Raw genomic sequence first — 20,932 nt, 5'->3', positions numbered from 1 at the left:
TCAATCCTAAAAGAAATCAACCCTGACTGTTCCCTGGAACGCCAGATAATGAAACTAAAGCTCAAATACTTTGGCCACCAAATGAGAAGGGAGCACTCACTGGAGAAGACCCTGATGCTGGGAAAGATTGAAGGTCAAAGAAGATGGGGACGGCAAAGGATGAGATTGTTAGACAGTGTCATAGATGCAACGAACATGAAATTGAGCAAACTTCAGAGGACGGCGGAAGACAGGAAGGCCTGGCGTGATCTGGTCTATGGGGTCGCGAAGAGTCGGACTCGACTGTGCAACTGAAGAACAACAAAAGTGTTCCGTTTTATCAGCCTCACTGTGACTAGCTTTCCACTGCTTAAAGGAATCCTTTTTACCTTTTACAGCTTCCATTACTTTGTTAACCATGCAGGCTTTTTCCTATACCTATTTGTGCCTTTCCTAACCTGTGGAATATTTTTTTTTGAGCTTCTAGGATCGTAGTTTTAAATAGTTTCCAAGCTTCCCCAATGGTTTTGACCCTTTCTATTTTTCCTTTCAGTTTCCTCCACACATGTCCCCTCATATCAGAGAAGTTACCCCTTTTAAAGTTAAAAGTGGTTGTGTGAGTCTTTATGTCACTTGTTCAGGTCACCAGGAGGAGGGTGTGTCTTGAAGCAGAGGGTGGAGGTGGAATGGCCGAAAGTCAGCCAGGGGTAGGGCCAAGGGCCGTTAAGATTAGGGAAAGCAGGACTGACACACAGACCAGTTTCAGATAAGCCAATGGAAGAGGATGATAACTGGGATTGGCGGAGGACTAGAAAGCCAGGTAGGCCAAGTAGGAAATTGGGGCTACTTCCCTGCAAGGGTGACAAACCAGTCTGAGCGGAAGGGAAGGACAGCAAAGTTGCCCTCTTTCATTTCTGAGGCCTCCTAGGAGGTCTCAAAGGGGAAGGTCATGACACCAGAGGGTGGTGAAGCTGGGACAGTGTGGGCGCCACATGGTACAAGTTATAATATTTGTAGATTCTTTTTAGAAAGCAGGAGGGTGGACATGGCATCTGGGTAGAATGTGAATATTCAGATATGGATGATGGTTAACAGATGCTGAAAATGCTTTTAGAGTTAAATAATGGCTGTTCATTTTTCATGCTATTAGTTTTATTGTTTATTTAAGTATCATCATTTTGAAAGGAATGTACAGTATGCCAACACAAAACACAACAGAAAACTCAAGGGATTTGGAAAAAGTAAAGTCTTTGGCAAGTGTCAAGGAAATAGGGCTAAAAGTGGCTCAATAATGTGGAGAGCATTCAGATGTTTCTGGAGTTTCTTTGCATGTAGTACTTTTCATTTTAAGCAATGCAACTGGGTATTCTGTTACTTGATACATATGGCAGAGTTACTTCTGAAGAAATCTCAGGATACATGACTAACATTCAGTGGGAAATCTGTGTGTGCTAGGTGTACGCTTCTAAGTAATGGATGTTTTATACTCTTACAAAAATAAATCTGTCACTGCTACTGTACATGGTGTAAGTTACTAATTACTGAAATAACAGGAAAGTACAACTGTAAGACTTCCGAACCCTGACCTGGATAGCCTAGGATAGCCCTATCTCATCAGATCTTGGAAACTAAACAAGGGTTGGCTCTGGTTAGTATTTAGAAGGGAGACCACCAAGGAATATCAGGGTTGCTATGCAGAGGCAGGCAATGGCAAACCACCTCTGAATGTCTCTTGCCCTGGAAACCCTACCAGGATGCTATAAGTTGGCTGCAACTTGATGGCAAGAGAAGAAAGGGAGAGGGAGAGAGCAAGAGAGAAGATGGCTCTAAAGGTGCATCACCTTTTGAATGACTCATTGCCTGAAAGAACAGTGAAGGTAGCTATGTTTTTACAGTCATCTATAAAACTGTGCCAGGAAAAACTACAGAAGGAAACAATGACATTTTGTAACATGATGTATTTTATATTATGTATTTTGTAATATGGTTCTCCTTTTTTTACTCTTCTCTATATTAATGTTTATGGCAGTGTTATATGCCAATACAGACAGGAAGGAAGGAAGCAAGCAAGCAAAGGAGTGTTATTACACGTCCAAAATACCCAAAGACATAAGCCTTTTTCAGATGTTATAACTGCACACACCTGGAGTCTAACAACTCAGTCATTATCAGTAGCACATTCTACCTGCGATCCTCCCAATGCGCACAGTCACTATGTTGTGTGAACATGAGCAATGCGCATATTTATCATGCAGATACAGAATCACTACAGGTGAACACAAACCCTGAAAAATTCAGTGATTAGTTTGTGTTTACCAGAACTGCATGCGCGTGATAAATACTGGCGTTTCTCCTGTTCACACCACATAGCAGCAGTGGTTATTGAAAGAATCAATGCATGAGAGCCAGCGTGGTGTAGTGGTTAAGAGTGGCATACTCTAATCTGCAGAGCCAGGTTTGATTCCGCACCCCTCCTCCACATGAAGCCTGCTGAGTGACCTTGGGCCAGTCACAGCTCTCTCAGAACTCTCTCACCTACCTCACGAGGTGCCTGTTGCGGGGAGAGTAAGGGAAGGGGATTGTAAGCTGCTTTGAGACGCTCTGAGGCAAAGAAAAGCAGGGTATAAAAACCAGCTCTTCCTCTTCAAGATTGGTAAGATTCCAGTATGCAAAACTGTAACATTTGAAAAGGTCTATAGTGATAATTAGTTACTTGAGACTTTCTGGCTTCCTTCAGAAATTTGGAGGAGACTATGTGTTCAGCAGTGCTTTATTAGTCAGGGCCAAAGAAGACAAACAAGTGAGCAAACTCCCAAATTTATTTTTCAAAACTAAACTGCAGGCACAGGATGAGAGGCACTGGAGGTGGGGGTGGGGAATAGAACAGCATTGCCTTTCCTACAAGCAGTTTTGTTATCAGAAGTCCCTTGCCGCCCATGACTTCCCCATGGGGTAGTGGAGAAAAAGAGATACTCCCAACACCTGCATTTCAGTGAAAAATGAACTTGAAGAGACATGAGACCATGGGTGCTTTCACATACACTAAATAATGCACTTTCAATCCACTTGCAATGCATTTTGCATCTGGGCTTTACTGTGTGAAATGGCAAAATCCACTTGCAAACGGTTGCTGAAGTGGATTGAAACTGCATTATCTAGCATGTGTAAAAGCACCCCATATATACATTTATCATGTCCCATCCACTATGGCAAATAGATATGAAGGTTATCCATATCATTAGCATAAATATGCATTTCTATGTGTTTGGTCACTTATATACTTACTTAAATGGGCTTTCAATGGATGTTGTTGTAACTTTAAAGTGCTTATATCGTCTTGCATTCATTCTTTCATTTGTAGTAATACCTAAACAGGAGATCTAGGGATAATGGAAAAGAGCAAACAGGTATTTAAAATCTGTGAAATCTCATATATACAAACCACAGAAAACAGAATTTAACTATTTGCTAGGGAATTAGGTACTTCTGAGAAACAGTGATCATAAAGAGTGAAATCAGGAAACACAATGTTTCTGTATATGGACTCAACTGGGCATCACACTGTAGATCTGTGATTAGAACCTCCTATGGGCCACTGTACTAATCTACACTGTTTCTCCAGTGAAAAGGTAACTCATCCCACAACCTGCAATTAGTTCCAAGAAGAAGACAAATACAGCATTTGTGTCTGTCCATTCCACTAATGCAAAAGGACTGCAGATTCAGGGAAGGGAGGTTTTTGCGTAGTGTAAAGGAAAAGAAAGGGTAAACATCCCAGTGCCACTTTCCCATCTTTGAAGTACTTGAAGAGAGCCGCAACTTTTCTTTCATAACTAAAGAACATATCAAATGAGATCCTAAATATAGATTTCCTATTTCACATCTAGTTTGGTTCTGTATCTTATAATGGAAAATAATGCTTTCCAGTTTGTGTACACAGGAACTACACTAGTCCCTGTTCTGAACCATAGCTACAGGGGAGAAACAAACAGAGTCAATTCAGATAACGATTAAGCAATAACTACAGACCAGGGTGGTGCATAAAAAACCTCCATTCTATTTCCTTTTACCATCATTGTATTTTGTTAACATTCTCCTATTTCTATTCTACAAAGCATTCCACCTTGTGCTTTAAAGATTTAAACAAACCTCTAGATTACAATTACAACTAGCTTGCATAATGCATTGTGTTACAAGAGACAAAAATTAAAAATCTGACACTGACAATCCTTATTATTAAAACAAAAAGGAACACGTAAAACATGGTCTTCAAAACTGAATGAATGGAATGCCATGAACAGCAATTTTAGATCAGTCTCTACAGTAAATTCTCACAGGCTCAGATCATTATGGGACAAGATCTCAACTCAGGTGTGCAAAAAGTGAATGTTTCATAAATGCAACCTGCCAGCACAGCACCTGCATTTAATATTTATTCAGTACACAGTCTTTTCTACAATTTCGTCCTTGCCTTTCATCATCATTCATGTTAACAGCTGTATGAAAGTTCTTCTGAAAACAGCAAGGTTATTTTTGTACTATATACCAACCAAATGCGGACCCTAATTTTGATGCCATATGTAGATTTGGAAAATAAGGTGTTTTAAGTTTTACGCTTGGCTTCAGAGTTAAAAATAGACCATTGAAAAGTAGTCAGGGCACACAGTATATGCACATCTCTCTAACATATGCTTTTCATCTGTAGAAAAAAGAATCCCTGTGAATGCATATATCTTGAATAACCAACCTTTTTAGTCCTAGTGCTCAGAAACCCTTCATGTTTGTTTCTGTTACTTGCACTGTTCACGTTTAGTGTATTCCCCTACCTGATACATCTGACACATTAGCAGCACAGCCACCCACATGAAGTGAAACACACTGTTCAGGAACATCCAAAACATCCAAGGTGAACAGGTGGCAATTTGAGTAATATATGTCCAAAATCCATCTACTGTGTAACTAGTCTGACAGTGGATTCCCCAGTCTGAAAAGAAAGAAAATATGATGGAATTAGAAGATGTTCTCTGAACCCTTTAATTCTCTTCTTTGCCCTAAACACTGCAACTTCCAGCACTTAGACAGTGTAACTTACCAGTAATGGCTGCATCATTCTTTCTAAAATATATATTTTATTGAGTTTTTAAAGATATACAGGAGTAGCAGGGGGAAGAAGCAAAAATAATGTCTTCTGCATGCATATCTTCTCTACTTATCATTTCCCATTACAGTATAACAGACTGTGAGATTATAAAGATTACAAAGATTTATAAAGGATTCTTCATGTTGCAATGTTAAAAAGTTCATTTCTTTGTATATCTTCTTTCAAAATCGATGTTCTAAGATCTTCACTGGTAAATCTTGTTCAACAGGTATTATTAGGTTTCCAAAAAACCTAAATTATAAATTGTCTTTGGTTTGCCAAAATAGTCTATTAGAGAGTTTAAAAAGATAGAATTCTGATCTAGAAGGTAATACAATCTACAAAGCTGTTTCTAATACGCAATCAGCAAATAATTAGCTTATCTTTATACATTCTGTGTAATCTAGCTAATGTTAAGAACCATCTGTAGAACCTCATTTACAAGTTCTCTTTCAAATTTAGTCATTTTCAGATTTTCTCTCCACAATTTACTCCATTGTGAAAAGGCAATATTACAATCTAAGTTTTATATCAAATTAATCATACAGTCTTTAATCATAAGAACAGAAGAGAAGCCAATGTTGGATCAGGCCAATGACCCATCTAGTCCAACACGCTGTCACACAGTGGCCAAAAATACCAGATGCCATCTGGAAGTCCAGCAGTGGGGCCACAACACTAGAAGTCCTCCAACTGTTGCCCCCCCTCCAAGCACCAAGAATACAGTGCATCACTTGCCCCAGCCTGAGAGTTCCTATCTATACCTTGTGGCTAATAGCCACTAATGTATCTAATCAGATCTTCTTCCATTTTATAACATGCTTTATGAATTTTACATATACAAAAATTAAATTGGCTCTATAGTTCAAATCAATTTCTCTTACATTCTCCTCCCATTTCTCACCCTCTACCAAAGCTTTATCTTCTATTTTACTACATGTTTTATGTATTTTGTATGAACCTCTCTTGGCATATGTTGTATTGGTTCTATCAATCAAGTCAGTTTCTCTTACAATCTCCTCAAACTCCTCTTTCTCTGCGAAGGAAGATCTTCTATGACCACTGTTTTTCAGTCTTCTCCTTTTTGCTTGGAACCATTCTGTAGTCTCAGCAAATATCCTGCTCTCTCCATTTCTTCAACTCCCATTTCTACTGATTGGATTTGAAAAACATTCATTTCCCTTTTCAACTCCATGACTTCTACGTTTAAATTTTTAATCTGTTCTGTTAGCTGAGCCAAAACATTGTAAGGTAGTCCAATAGCTGACTGAAACATAGATTGCAAATTATGTTGTAGTTCTGTCAATGCTTCTTGTATTGGCATACTTGCAGTTACTTTGAAACAGGGAAGTCAAGAGTTAAAGGCTCCAGCATTAAATACAAGTATGCATAGTTTCTTAGCAAGGAGTATCTTTGTCCCTTCCTGTAGTCTAAACAGATAATGGGATGATTAATCACCACAGACCTTGCAGAGTCACAGCAAAAACTTTTTTAAAAAAGTTGTCTTTATAGTCCCAAGCTCACATTTCCATTTAAAATGGTAGAAAGGAGGAGAAAGGAACTGCTTATCTTATCTAATCAATCTGTCAATCTGTCTATCTATCTATCTATCTATCTAATCTTATCTATCTTCTGACATCCAGCACATAAACAATGTAACAAATCTTCAAAGCCAAGGAAGATATTTATTCCCGATAAATAATTATAAAGGGGTGTTCAAAGACGTTCAAGAAGCAAGTCCTCTTTCTGTTTACTTCCTTCTTCTGAGCAACTATATCCAGATAAAATTCCAATTTGGCTAACTCTGTCTCTGTACTCAGAATTCGTGTGAAAGCCGCTCTTGAGGGAGGAGTCATCTGCCAAACTCCCCCTCCCCTCCAAATCCTCTTGAGCTGGGCAGCTGGGACTGCAATTCAGGCAAAGCCAGAAGAGCTTATTTTAGGCAATAACTCACAGTTCAAAGACGAGATGTTACAAGCAGAATGTAGTTTTCAGTCTAAAAGTCCATGCTGTTATGTTCCAGTGCCATAGCTAACTGTCATGAATCATGGCATCCGCTTCTGTGGGGGGCAAAGGGTTCTCTTCAGAGCACTCAACTCCTGGCTGCAACCACGAGGAACGCCCCCCAAAAGGCACCCCCAAGCTTCAGAGGTCCCCTCCAAGGGTCTCTTTAGGGTCTGGTAGATTCCAGTGCCCCCCCCACACACACACACAGAGCAGTTCAGCTTGTCTTCAGGAGCTTCCCCAAGACGCAGCTGACAGCACCACAGCAGACTGGAAATCCATGGCTGCATCATTCTTCTAATCAAGAGTTCACAGAGGCTAGTACAGAAGAGTGCTAACTGTACACAAATGTTTCAAAATGAGTGTTCTTTACTAAGAAAAAAATCTATTAGACAATCATGGGTATAGTTCAATGTTAAAATGTAAGAACATTTCAACTGCAGATACATTAGGAGTTAAACTAGGCATTTATGAAATGATTCAAGACATTATACTCACAAGAAATGCATCCATAAATCATCCAACAAATCATGAAGAGTAAAAAGAACAGATAGCCCATGAAATAACGATGGTTGCCTGCTCCTGAGGACAAAAATGAAAATAAATGACATCTTTTTAAAGAATCAGGTAATGAAACCAGAGCGATGTTTTAAATAGGTATTTTTGTAAGATGTAATCATCTCTTTCCTGCCATAAGAAAAAAACAATCTGGTTTCAATGGGCCAGCAGAGTTCATTTCATGGGTTGAAAATAAACCACAAGCCTCTCCAAGGAAAGAGTTAACAAAGTATTCAAGAAGAGAAGCAGATGTCTGCCTAAATCAGCATAAATACACAATGCAAGCCAGACCCTTTGGCCCAGCAGTCTTTCTCCTCCAAAACAAAATTAGTTTCTTCTACATATAAAATGCGATGTTAACATTACCACTGAGATGACAATACAATGTGAAGGATCCGGTTGGATGTGCTCCAAATACCAAACTCAAAAACCTACACTGAAGTTTTATATTTGTCATATTTGCTTCAAGAAGAAATTGACAATCCTGTGAAGAACATTTTCCCCTAATTACGCTATGCAAACTTTTCATTGGGCCTATGATATTACAAACAGTTAAATTAGGATGTGCAGAAACCCTCTGGCTTCTATTACTGAAATCTGTTTGCTTTTTTCAAATGTTTCACCACATAGTGCTAAATTTACCTTGAAATGAGACTTAGGTTAAAATTGTGACTATTTAGGGTAACATCAACACTTTTGCTTGACAAGATATTAAGACTATATCATGATCCATTTAAGCTGCCTTGTATGGAGCCATATCAATTGTCTGTCCAGTTCAGAACTATTAGCAGCAAAAGAAAGCAAATCTTCTTGCTTTCCCTTTTAAATGACAAAGCCACCACTTTTCTCTATTATATGACATTCTGTAACCTGAAAAAAGGAAGCAAGCCAGGGACTTTATGCACATCCCTAAATCGTAGCTTTGCTGTATTTTATGACACTGTTATAATTTACCACTTAATATTAAAAAGTGTATTAGCAATTGCCAGTTTAAAGACAATACAATTGCCAAGCACTATTGGAACAAAGCTGTGCGTTTGAGAAAGACACCCCCCAACTCTCAGTTGAGTGCAATTAAGAACACAACAATCTAAAATTAAGTGCATTTGCATAGCCCTAACAGCTCAAAGTGGTTGCACTTATAACTGGTTTTCTATGGCGGGTAGTATGAGGTCTTTAGCATGTTGCCTGGATTCTACTCCCACTCTCAGGGTCTCTTCCTAACTGGCACTGGCAGCACTGAGCAACTGCCATTTCAAAACACACTGGCATCCTGCTGCATGTTTTGCATTAGTTCATGTCAAAAGAGCCCTGCCCAAATCCTACCAGTCAGCAAGCATGAAAGCAATCGGTTGGCTGGATTGTGCTTTACCTGGGCTAATATATTTCACAAACTATATTAAAAAAATACAAAGTGTGGTATATTCAAGTCTGACAGCAATGGTGAATACGTGTGTGATGGATTGCACATGAAAAGCAGGTTTTAAAATGCTGCTAGTTCAGAGAGCATGGGAGGTAAGAAGTTAATCTTCCCTTGAGTGGAGAGCTTACTTGATAGGCTGCTCTACACATTCTCTGACTGGCCAGCATCAGCTGAGAGAAAATAAATAGCTGTTCTGAAGGGAAAAGAGTTCAGTTGTCAGTCGTCAGAGAGACATCTTTAGGTTTTCATCTATAACAGGAGTCAGTGTTCTGACAGGGTTAGTCAGAAAGATTCTTCTACAGAGAGAAGAGACTCCTTTGCCCTAACAGTATTAGAACTAATCTGAGGGAGATTCTAGGTCCAGAAAGCTACAGACTGAGAGCCAGTTTGGTGTAGTGGTTAAGTGCTTGGACTCTTATCTGGGAGAACCGGCTTTGATTCCCCACTCCTCCACTTGCACCTGGCTGGATGACCTTGAGCAAGCCGTAGTTCTGATAAGAGCTGTCCTTGAAAAAGAGCAGTTTCTGTCAGAGCTCTCTCAGCCCCACCTACCTCACAGGGTGTTTGTTGTGGGGAGGGGAAGGGGAAGGAGTTTGTAAGCTGCTCTGAGACACCTTTGGGTAGTGAAGGGTGGGGTATAAATCCAATCTCTTTTCTTCTTCTTCTTTACACAGACAAAAGTACTGGAGGACAGATTTGGCAAGGGTGACTGGGCAGTTAGGCTGAAACTCCCAATCAAGCCAGGTAGAAAAGGGTTATTACTTCTTAGGAAAAAGAAGAAGAATTCCTGTCAGTAAAAGAAGTTGTGCTCTGAGGAGAACCCAGGGTCTGTAGTAGAGGGAATAAACTGTGGACACCTCAGGAGTTAGTAAAATTTCTGAAGTGAGAAACCAGATTTCAAATGGAGAAATCTAAAAACTCTAAGAATGAGGTATTCTCCAGGAAACTCTATTAAGAAGCTGTGTTTTACTATAATATACTAAAGCCAAGTATCTCTCACTGAAAATAACTAGAAAACTCTGAAATTAAGCTACAGCCACACTCTCTTATATATTCTAAGTTCTCAAGAATGTATATATTACCTCAACATTTCTAAATCTCTTTTATATTTATCATACACACACACACACACACACACACACACACACACACCCTGCCTGTTAAATAAAATCTTTATTGTGTTTTGAAAGTTACTCTGCATCAAGTGCCATGTCAGAAGGGTTTAATAATAAGACAAGACAGCTCCTGTATTTTCCCTCAAGTTCTTGTGCTGGGTCAATAGCCTAAACAATTATCTGTGTTAGGGTGGGACAGTTTAGGTTATTAAGACAAGACATACACGTGTCGCTACCTAAGGGTGACTCAGTTTTGGTGGAAAAATCTGCCTGGGAGTAAGGAAGAGGCAGGGGTCTGTCCTAACATGAAATGAACACTAGAAAACACATGATCATGCCTTATATCCCCATCTATTAAGGTCAGTATTGTCTACTCTGACAAGCAGCAGCTCTCCAGGGACTCAAGACAGAGACATTTCATATCATCTATTACTTAATCCTTTTAACTGGAGATGCCAGGGACTGAACATGAACCTTCTGCATACAAAGCAGATGCTCTACTACTGAGCTATAGTTCCACCACATCACACTGAATTTTAAACTGAGGAACAATGTTATGATTACAAACAAGCAAACACACAAACAGAAATTCCATAATGCAAATCTTCTGCAAGAAATGATTTGATACCGAAAGACTAACACATTGGACATTTGTACTACTAATCTGTACCTACCTACACAGTTACCAACCCAGGGGCAGTGGTGGTCAAACTTGGCTATACATCGATTGCACACACCGCAATGTTTGGACCTCACTGGTTTCCGTATCTGTTTGATACAAGTAAAATAAGCTTTATAGGTGAAAAATATAACATAGTTTTGTTGTTACTTTTATTCTTTTCCTGTATTAAGTGCTGTTAAGAATCCAAATGTGATGGGTCATAAAATCTGTAAACATTGGGTCTTCACATTCCAACCGTCTGTGTGGACATCACTCATTCACCTCTCAGCGAATCAACTGCACAGCAAATCAAAACAAGGATTCATCAATGCAAAGGGAGCACTGTTGTGCCCATTAATCCCAATTCTGATCTCAGCACATTCTTCTACACAAAGCCTATGTGTGTGTGTAAAAGTTGTACATTGCTGGGTTTCTCTGCATGACTTGGGAACCTGACTTTTGCAGAGCACATGTGTATATGTGCATTTACAATCCAGGTTTGAAAGGGGGTGTTATATTAGGACTTTGAAAACTCCCCTAATAGAATTGGAGGTTCCACCGAGATCTGGAGAGATTATTTTGGCAGTGGATGAAAGCAGGACCTGGGCAGAGGATGCGGGATTCAACTGCTGGCTGAGGTGAACTTTCTCCCTCCTTTGCATCCCATCCTCCACAACTTCAGGCTTCTGGAAGTTTTTCGCATCTCCTAAATTTAGTAGAGACATCACCCTGCCAACAAAAGTCCATATGGTCAAAGCAATGGTATTCCCAGTAGTCATGTATGGCTGCGAGAGTTGGACCATAAGGAAGGCCGAGCGCCGAAGAATAGATTCTTTTGAACTATGGTGCTGGAGAAGACTCTTGAGAGTCCCTTGGACTGCAAGGAGATCAAATCAGTCAATCCTAAAAGAAATCAACCCTGACTGTTCCCTGGAAGGCCAGATACTGAAGCTGAAGCTCAAATACTTTGGCCACCAAATGAGAAGGGAGCACTCACTGGAGAAGACCCTGATGCTGGGAAAGATTGAAGGTAAAAGACGAGGATGAGATGGTTAGACAGTGTTATCGATGCAATGAACATGAAATTAAGCAAACTCCAGAGGACGGCGGAAGACAGGAGGGCCTGGCGGGAGCTGGTCCATGGGGTCGCAAAGAGTTGGACTCGACTGTGCAGCTGAACAACAACAACATATTTAGTGGCCTGCTTGCAAGGCTAACAGAGCAGGCAGTCTATGGGAAAATATTTGTAAACTGGGTTTTAGAGTGAGTGATTGTGTGACTGAATGCTTGTGTTTGAGTTTTGTTGTCACCTCTGGGTGTAAGGTGGATCGAACCACAAACTCCATAGGGGCAGTTGTCAGTTGCCAGCAGAGTAGCTGCCCGCCTCGAAAGGGAGACTCTTTTCCTAGAGGTTAAAGACACTTTGCTGCATTATCCTGAATGGCCCCCAAGTAAAGTTTTACAAGCAGCCAGTCAGTTCTGGTAGGACCACAATAAACACACCACACAACAATTTTGGAATAAAGAACAGGCCACAGCTTTTATTGATTACAAACCAAGGAGCATTGGCGAAGCATGGGGGTGGATCCTAGAAAATCGAGCGACCCACCTGCCGCCCAATGACCACGTCTCTCAGCCCGCCTGCTGAGGGAAAAGCCCTGGAGTGACAAATACTAGTGGTATCACAAGGGCAGATGCCTCTGTGTGGTACCAATTTGACACCTGGGGTGAGCCTGGCACAGCCCCCGAGATGGGCCTACTGCATGTTGGCTCAAACCCCCAGCCCCCTTAAGGGGGTCCCCAAAAAGGGGGAGGTGGACACGCAGGCCCGTCTCCCCAAAAAGGATCCACCCCAGATGTGCCAAACCACCAACTGTGACAATAGCAAACTTAGAGAAACTTTTTAAATCCAGGGAGGGTGGGTGGGTATCCGACGAAAACCGCACTACCACGATTCACTGGCAGCGCTGCTTAAATCTCCCAGGCTGGCGCTACGTCATCACTGCATAGAGCCTGCCAAATTCAAGACCAATCAGCTTTCCCTCCCCCCCAGCTGGCGTGGAGTCAGCCAATGCGGTTGTCCCAGTTTCCTGCCTCTGCTTGCCGTTAGACCAAAAGGGGGGGGGGAAGACCTCCTCCAGCCCTCCTTTGCCCACGCAGCAATCCGGCCTTTCAGGTAAGTCTCGGCTGTGTTTGCAGAAAGCTCCTAAAACAGTCGAGCAACAGGGAGTAGCTTGCTCTCCACCACAGCTGTTTCGGGCTGTCTTGAGCAGTCCCTTAAAAAGTTTAAAGGGACTGCAAAACAGTGCAAAAACCAGCTGTGTGGCAGAGAGGTGTTCCCTGCTGCATAGCTGTTTCAGGCTGTTTTCTGCAGTCCCTTTAAACTTTAAAAAGACTGCAGAAGAAAGCCCAAAAATAGAAGCCAGCAGAAAAAGGGGGAGATTCCCCAGGAAGGGACTTCCTTTCCACCTTTCTCCTGGCTATGGGGAGACGTAGTCAGTAGAAAGGCACTTCATCCCTTCCATTTAAACCCTGCTTTCTGCTCCCATGAAAAACCATTTAAACCAAACAGCTGAGCAATGGGGAGGACCCAGCTACTCAGTCATTTCTTGTGAAGAACAGAACACAGGGGTAAATACCTGCTTTCTGCTCTGCACAAACTGTCATGCACCACCACAAATTGCACCAAAATTTGTGGTAGTTCATCCGGGCTCTTCAGTTCATGAACCCTGAACAGGCCAAAATTCATGATGAATTCTGGTTCGTCAGCCAGTTCGTGCCCATCCCTAATAGGTAATGAACCAACACACAGAACGACTATCTCAGAATTTTCAACTGATATGACTAAATATATGTTACAACTAAGTGGAGTATTGAAAGCATTGCATGATCAGGTTTTACATCTTCAGATTGTTCCCATAGACATCCACTCTGGAGACTATGTCTAGGTGAAAGCATACAGAAAGAAAGCAGCCTTGGAGCCCAAGTGGGAAGGCTCATACTAGGTTCTGCTCATCACCAACACAGCTATCTGAGTGGCAGAGAAAAGTTCCTGGATCAATGCATCCCACGCACCAGACCAATCCCCAAGACGAACGCAGGAGTGGGAAACTGCAACAAGGGAAATAGAGCAACCTGATCTAGAGGGATTCTCGGCCCTTCAAACCAGACTTTCTCCTGGGGAAGGGGGACAAAGAGCTCAAATTCACAGAATCTTTCTTGGACTACACGGGTTCCTGCCTCCAGAGATCAGAAGTGGCAAGTCAAAGACTATACACCCATACATATCACTCTGAACCCCATTACAAATGACTGAGCCAGAGAGTAAGGAGACGTGTGCTCACCTGCTGTTTCTTTCTATTTGCTATCTCCCTATACTATGTAAAACCTACACCAACATTATTACTCAGACCCACAGCCACCCCACAAATAGAATGTACATGGAGGTCCTTAGCAAAGAAGATGTGTTTTGTGATCTATGATTTCTAAATTATGAGTCAACATAGGCTCAAAGGGGGAAATGTTAAGATAGGCCCCTGCCACACGGGGAGGAAACTGCAGAGGAGAAGCGTGGCTGTTTGCCCTGGGGCAAACTACTGCGCAGTTACGTGATCAGACCTCCTGTGGAGGTTCTGTGGAGGTACCGTGGAGGTTCCATGGCAAGGGAGAGGTGCCGATCACAGGACAAGCCGGCGCGCAACGAAGAAGCGCGCGCCGCGGCAAACTGTTTTTTATTTTTGTGTACATGACAAATGCGCATGCTTCGGTGGGTGCGCATGCGCATCCACAGAGACTTGGACAAAAAAAAAACACCTTATTTGCAAGGGGACATGGGCGGGCGCCGGATGCCACCAGAAACGCGATCAGACGCCCGCCCTTGCCCCGGAGTTTCAGGAAACTAGTACCTCCAAGGTACTAGTTTTTTGCCACGCAGTTTCGGCTGGAAGCCTCGGTTGAGCCACGGGAGTGCTACGCTTCCCAGATGTGCTGGTGAGATCGCGCCCGGAAACTCCGTCTGTTTTCCGTCTCCCTTGTGTGGCTTCTTTTACATGTGACCGCGGCCATATTTTATTTTTATAATAGCTTCTAAACTGTGAACCTGCATTGGCTTGATCCCCCCCTAACTTCCCCACTGTAAATCTGTTCTTTGACCTGCTGATTGCTAAGCAACCTTATCTCACTCAAGGGTCTGTTCCATCCTTATTTCCCATGAAAAAAATGTGTAGAGGGTATGTTTTCTCTGTCTTCCTAGAAAGAATGCAGGGTGTACACTCAAAGGGTAGTAAAAGTGAATTGGGGTTAAGGACGGAACTGGTAAATCTCCTTCTGGAATTCTAGATCCTGACCTTTTGTCTAATTTATCCTATAAAAGAAGAATGTTGAATCTTATTCAGTATGCCAGCTTGATTTTTGTTTCTTGCTTACATCAGGATGATCATCTTATTAAAACTGCATGCTCTGGTAGCCTAAAGCCTTGAGTGATTTTTTTCTCTCTCCTGGAAATAATTTGGGAAGGGGGGGGGGTATACTGGAATTTTGAAAACTCCCCTAACAATCAGGCTACACGCAGAACATCATGAGAGCAGATCAAAGTTAGGACCAGCAGGCAAAATTCTGACCATCACCTTCCACATGTTAACTATCCCTATTCTGATCAACTTAACTGGACTTGTGTATTTTTATTGTGTGTGTGTGTGTATGTGTGTGTATATGCGCGCACACACACACACACACACTCTCTAAGGACCGACTAGCATGTTGTTTTTGTTCAGTCGCACAGTCGAGTCCGACTCTTCGCGACCCCATGGACCAGCTCCCGCCAGGCCCTCCTGTCTTCCGCTGTCCTCTGAAGTTGGCTCAATTTCATGTTCGTTGCATCGATGACACTGTCTAACCATCTCATCCTTTGCCGTTCCCGTCTTCTTTGACCTTCAATCTTTCCCAGCATCAGGGTCTTCTCCAGTGAGTGCTCCCTTCTCCTTTGGTGGCCAAAGTATTTGAGCTTCAGTTTCATTATCTGGCCTTCCAGGGAACAGACAGGGTTGATTTCTTTTAGGATTGACTGATTTGATCTTCTTGCAGTCCAAGGGACTCTCAAGAGTCTTCTCCAGCACCATAGTTCAAAAGAATCTATTCTTCGGCGCTCGGCCTTCCTTATGGTCCAGCTCTCGCAGCCATACATGACTACTGGGAATACCATTGCTTTGACCATGCGGACTTTTGTAGGCAGGGTGATGTCTCTACTTTTTATCATGCTGTTTTGGTTTGTCATCGCTTTCCTCCCGACTAGCATACAGTTGAGATATTCAGCTTGCAGTTGGCAGTTGTACAGAGGTCCACAGGGTCTTAGATTTAAACTAGAGAGGAGGCAGAAAGTCTTAGGATCAGGATTCTTGCAGGTTTCAAAAAACAAAACAATTAGCATCCCCATGAGGCATCAGGGAAAGTTCGCAGGGTGAAGGGGGTGTCATACTCTTTCCTGCCAGTCCTTCCCCATTATGAATCCCAGACTTTTAGCTCCTCAGCATTAAACAGACAAGTCCAGATACTGCAGCTCCCACTAGTGAACTGATTTCAACTGGAAAGGAGAGCAATTTCTTTAAAGTAGAGAAAAGGCACAGGAGGAAAGCTTTCAAATCACTTCCCCCAGAGACTTTTCCCTGAACTTCAAAGGATACTAATTAATTCCTTTTAAAAAACTGAAGATCCTAATCACTACTCTCTAACATCATGTCTAGTTTGACCATTAATTGCAGAAGGCCAAACACAGCCCCTCATGAATATGAGTTTCCCAAGCATTTTTTTTTCATTTTGTTACCAACATTTAAAAAAACACCTATTATCTACAGACTGAAATAGCTAAGACTTTACTGATGAGGAAAACAACTATGCCTAGCAAGTAATGAGGCTTTGTGGAGATTTTTACTGTTTATTGTGATCTAAAGATCAAATAATTACTCACAATGAGTGATTGCATAACTAATTTGTATGCCACAGATGAACAAGACTCACTACTGCATAACTGTAAGTGAAAATATTTCATCAAAACAGATCTCAGAGCACCAAACCCTTTTTGTCTTAGGAATGACATCAGCAATATTTAACTTTTCATTGTTTTGAAGCTGTACATTTATCAAAGAAGAAACAAATTTGTGTCTGAAGAACAAAATAAAGCTGTCAGTGCCACAAACTGACAACTCTATAAAGACAATCAAGCCTATCTTATTCTGTCTCAAAGTAAGCTGAATATTTCTCTTCCAACTAACATTCAGTTGTTAAGGATCTTTAAGCAGAATAGAAATGTACCTACACAGTATAAGCCTTTTTAAGAATACCATTTAAATGCTAAATAATTCCTAAAATATATAAGCCTTTTATAAACCTTTACAGACCTGAATTATGTGAATCTAAGTAATAATGAATATTTGTATTCTCATCACAACAGTGTATCTTGTGAACACATTTCTTTTGTTGCTGTTTGAACATTTTGGTTGATTCTCCAACTGTACTCCTCATATTGCAGGTAACCAGGATTACAGCCCTGCTTCTAGCATAAACTGTTAAAATCTATAATCCAGCTCCAAAGTACATCTGCAATTGCTGATAGAAGCATTTTTATACTTTGTACTTCACATTTACACACAACTTTAAACTACATTCATTAGGTGTTCGTAAGGTGAAAAACAGGTTGCTTACCTGTAACTGATGATCTTCAAGTTGTCATCTGTGCATTCACACCCATGGGACCTAGTGCGCACACGCTGGATCGATTGGTGCTGTAGCAAGCTCTTTAACGGATTTTCGCGCCCAGTCCCTCGCGCATGTGCAGGAACCCCACCGCGCATGCCGAGAGGGGTGGGCGCGGACATCCCACCAGTTCCTTCGAACCGCCGCAAATCAACCCCTATTGAAAATGTAAAAGCTGACAGCAGTGGGGAAGGAGGGTGGGTGCTGTGAATGCACAGATGACCACTCGAAGATCATCAGTTACAGGTAAGCAACCTGTTTCTCTTTGACGTGGTCTCTGTGCTTCACACCCATGGGAGATTAGCAAGCAGTGGCCTACCTGGAGGGTGCTGGCAGGTCCTTACTGCGTCGCCGAAGATAGAATGTGACGTCCCATGTTGGTATTAGAGTTCTTACGGACGTCCAGGGCATAATGCCTCATGAAGATGTTAGGCGTGGCCCAGGTAGCAGCCTTGCAGATGTCCGTCAGGGGTACTCCCTGGAGGAAGGCAGTGGAATCCGCAACAGCCCGGGTTGAATGGGTCTTGATGGGGCCAGGCAACGGCTGCTTTGCAATCAAGTAGCAGAGGTGGATGAGACCCGCAATCCACTTTGAGAGGCGTTGAGCCATGATGCGAGTCCCCAGCCTCGCTGGTGCGTATGAGATGAACAGTTGGGAGTCACGTCTCGTTGGGCGGGTTCTGTTGCGGTAGAACAGTAGTGTCCTTTTGACATCCAAGGTATGTAATAGTCTGTCCTCTGGGGATTTCGGAGGTGGGAAGAAATCTGGGAGGAAGACCTCCGCCTGCAGGTGGAACTCTGACACCATCTTCGGCAGGAAGGAGATGTCCGGTACGAGGTGGACGCTGTGTGGCAAGAATTTATTTATTTATTTATTTATTTTGGGATTTGTATCCCGCCCTACCCATACGGCCCAGGTGTGTCATGCCGCAAAGCCAGTATTTCTCCAACTCGCCTTGCAGAGGTGATGGCCACTAGAAAGGCCATCTTCCAAGACAGGAATTTCATATCGCAAGTTGCGAGTGGCTCAAAGGGTTTCCTCGTAAGTTGACGAAGGACTAGAGGAAGGTCCCAGGGAGCGACAGGAGTCTTGATAGGAGGGTAGAGGTGTAACAATGTTTAAAAAATGTTTCGAAAGCGGATGCGAAAACATGGTACATCTGTCGACGTGAACATGGTAGGCCGAAATTGCGGCCAAATAAACTTTTAACGATGAATGGGAAAGTCCCGAGTCAGCTAGGGACAGGAGGAATTGGAAAAATTTCTCGAGGCCTGTGGAGGAGGCTCGAGGAGCATCATCACCTAGGGAAGAACAGAATCATTGCCATTTATAATGGTAGGACCTTCACGTAGCAGGTTTCCTGGCGTTCAGTAGAACATTGGCTACGCGGGTCGAAAAACCTTTGACGTTATTCTCCACGCCGTCAATTTCAAGCGTGGTACATCGTGATGTAGGAGAGGAGAGTCTGACAAGAAGAGGAGGTCCTGTACCGGAGGGAATTGGTGGTACATTCCCCTTGACAACTCGAGGATTGTGGAGAACCATGGTTGTCTCGGCCACCACGGTGTTATCAACAAGCAGTCCGCTCTGTCTCCGCTCTGTCTCGGATGATCTTGCGTACCACTCTCAGAAGTAGGGGTAAAGGAAGGAAAAGGTACAGAAGGCCTGAGGACCAGGGAAGAAGGAGACCGTCTCCGAGCGATTGTGAGTCCCTGCAGCCTTGACTGGAGAACGGGGGACATTTTTTGTTGGCTCTGGTGGCAAAAACATTGACTTGGGGAGATCCCCACCTGTGGAAGAGCAGGAAAAGATAGGACGGGTTCATCTCCCACTCGTGAAGACTGAGCCTTGCTCAACTTAAATGATCTGCCTGCACATTCAGGTGACCTGGGATGTGTGTGGCTACCAAAAAAATGTTGTGAGCAATGCAAATGTCCCATAACTGAATGGCGAGGTTGCAGAGACGTAGTGAGACCGTGCCTCCTTGTTTGTTTATGTAACTGAGTGTGGTATTGTCCATGAGGACGGTAATACATTTCCCTTTGATTATTGGTAGGAAACTCGTGACCGCGAACTGAATTGCGAGCAGTTCCAGGAAGTTTATGTGTCGACCTTGCTTGTGGGTGTTCCACTTGCCCCCGACACACAGACCCATCATGTGTGCACCCCATCCCGACAGGGAAGCATCCGTGGTCAGGGTGATTTGGGGTGACGGAGGGTGGAAGGGTGCTCCCTGGAAGATATTGGAAGGGACCGTCCACCAAAGTAACGAGTCTCGTATGTTGGGAGGGGGGATAGGACGACAGTGTGAGCATTGTTCGCTAGGTTGTAATTCCGGATGAACCACAGTTGTAAATGGTGCATTTTCAGTTTGGCAAAGACGAGAACCGACGTAGTTGCAGCCATAAGGCCAAGTAGCCTTTGGATTTGGAAGGCAGTGACAGAAGGGTGTGTACGGATGACGGTGGCTAAGGAAATAATGTCTGCCGCTCTGTCTTGAGACAGGTAAACCATGCATGTCGTGGAGTCTAGTATAGCGCCGATGTACTTTATTCTTTGGACTGGACTCAATTGAGACTTTTCTTGATTGACTTGAAGGCCCAGATCTTTTAGTAGAGCCAGTGTCTTGGTGATGTTTGAGGACCAGGGCGTTTTGGGAAGGTGCTACCAAAAGCCAATAGTTGATATAGGGGTAAATGGAGATACCCCGGAGACGAAGGAAAGCTGCAACGACAATCATAGTCTTCGTGAAGACTCTTGGGGCGCTGGAGAGGCCGAATGGCAGGGCTGCATACTGGTAATGCTGTTGTCCAATCGCGAAGCGTAGGTATTGGCGGTGGGTGGGGTGGATGGTGAGGTAGAAGTACGCGTCTTGGAGGTCGAGGGTGGCCATCCAGACGTGTTTCCGTAGGAGTGGCATAATCTGCTGTAAGGACACCATGCGGAAGCGATGGTATGTTACAAAACAGTTCAGTGCCCTTAGATCTAAAATGGGTCGAACGCCTCCATCTCTCTTCGGGACTGTGAAGTATCGGGAATAAAATCCCGACCCGTGGAGGTGTGGTGGTACCTGTTCGATGGCTCCCTTCTGCAGAAGGACGGACACCTGTGGAGGTGTGGCGGGTGTGTGGAGACGACGACAGGAGTAATGGGGTTCTGGTGGAATTGGATACGGTAGCCTCGGGTCAAGATTGACAGCACCCATTCATCCGAGGTGATGTGACACCAAGTATGAAGGAAGGGTGATAGACGGGCTTGAACTGACTCGGTGACAGGGAAGTCAAAAACTCTGCTTGGAGGGTTT

At 43.0% G+C, this 20,932-nt stretch overlaps 1 protein-coding gene across 1 annotated transcript in view; it reads right to left on the bottom strand.

The window, feature by feature from the left end:
- Positions 1-20,932, bottom strand: part of ZDHHC17 (zinc finger, DHHC-type containing 17) — a 91,738-nt gene that overhangs the window by 5,275 nt on the left and 65,531 nt on the right. The window contains exons 13-16 of the mRNA XM_015406662.1: positions 10,894-10,987; positions 7,622-7,705; positions 4,806-4,963; positions 3,265-3,359 (exon numbers count right to left, since the gene is read on the bottom strand). Coding sequence (XP_015262148.1) covers positions 3,265-3,359; positions 4,806-4,963; positions 7,622-7,705; positions 10,894-10,987 — 431 coding nt within the window. The remainder of the gene's footprint in view (positions 1-3,264; positions 3,360-4,805; positions 4,964-7,621; positions 7,706-10,893; positions 10,988-20,932) is intronic.

Source organism: Gekko japonicus, unplaced genomic scaffold (genome assembly GCF_001447785.1).
Source record: "Gekko japonicus isolate JY-2015 unplaced genomic scaffold, Gekko_japonicus_V1.1 scaffold188, whole genome shotgun sequence".
Classification (NCBI taxonomy): domain Eukaryota; kingdom Metazoa; phylum Chordata; class Lepidosauria; order Squamata; family Gekkonidae; genus Gekko; species Gekko japonicus.
Note: the sequence above shows the minus strand (reverse complement) of the source record. Positions and strands in the feature narration are given on the sequence as shown.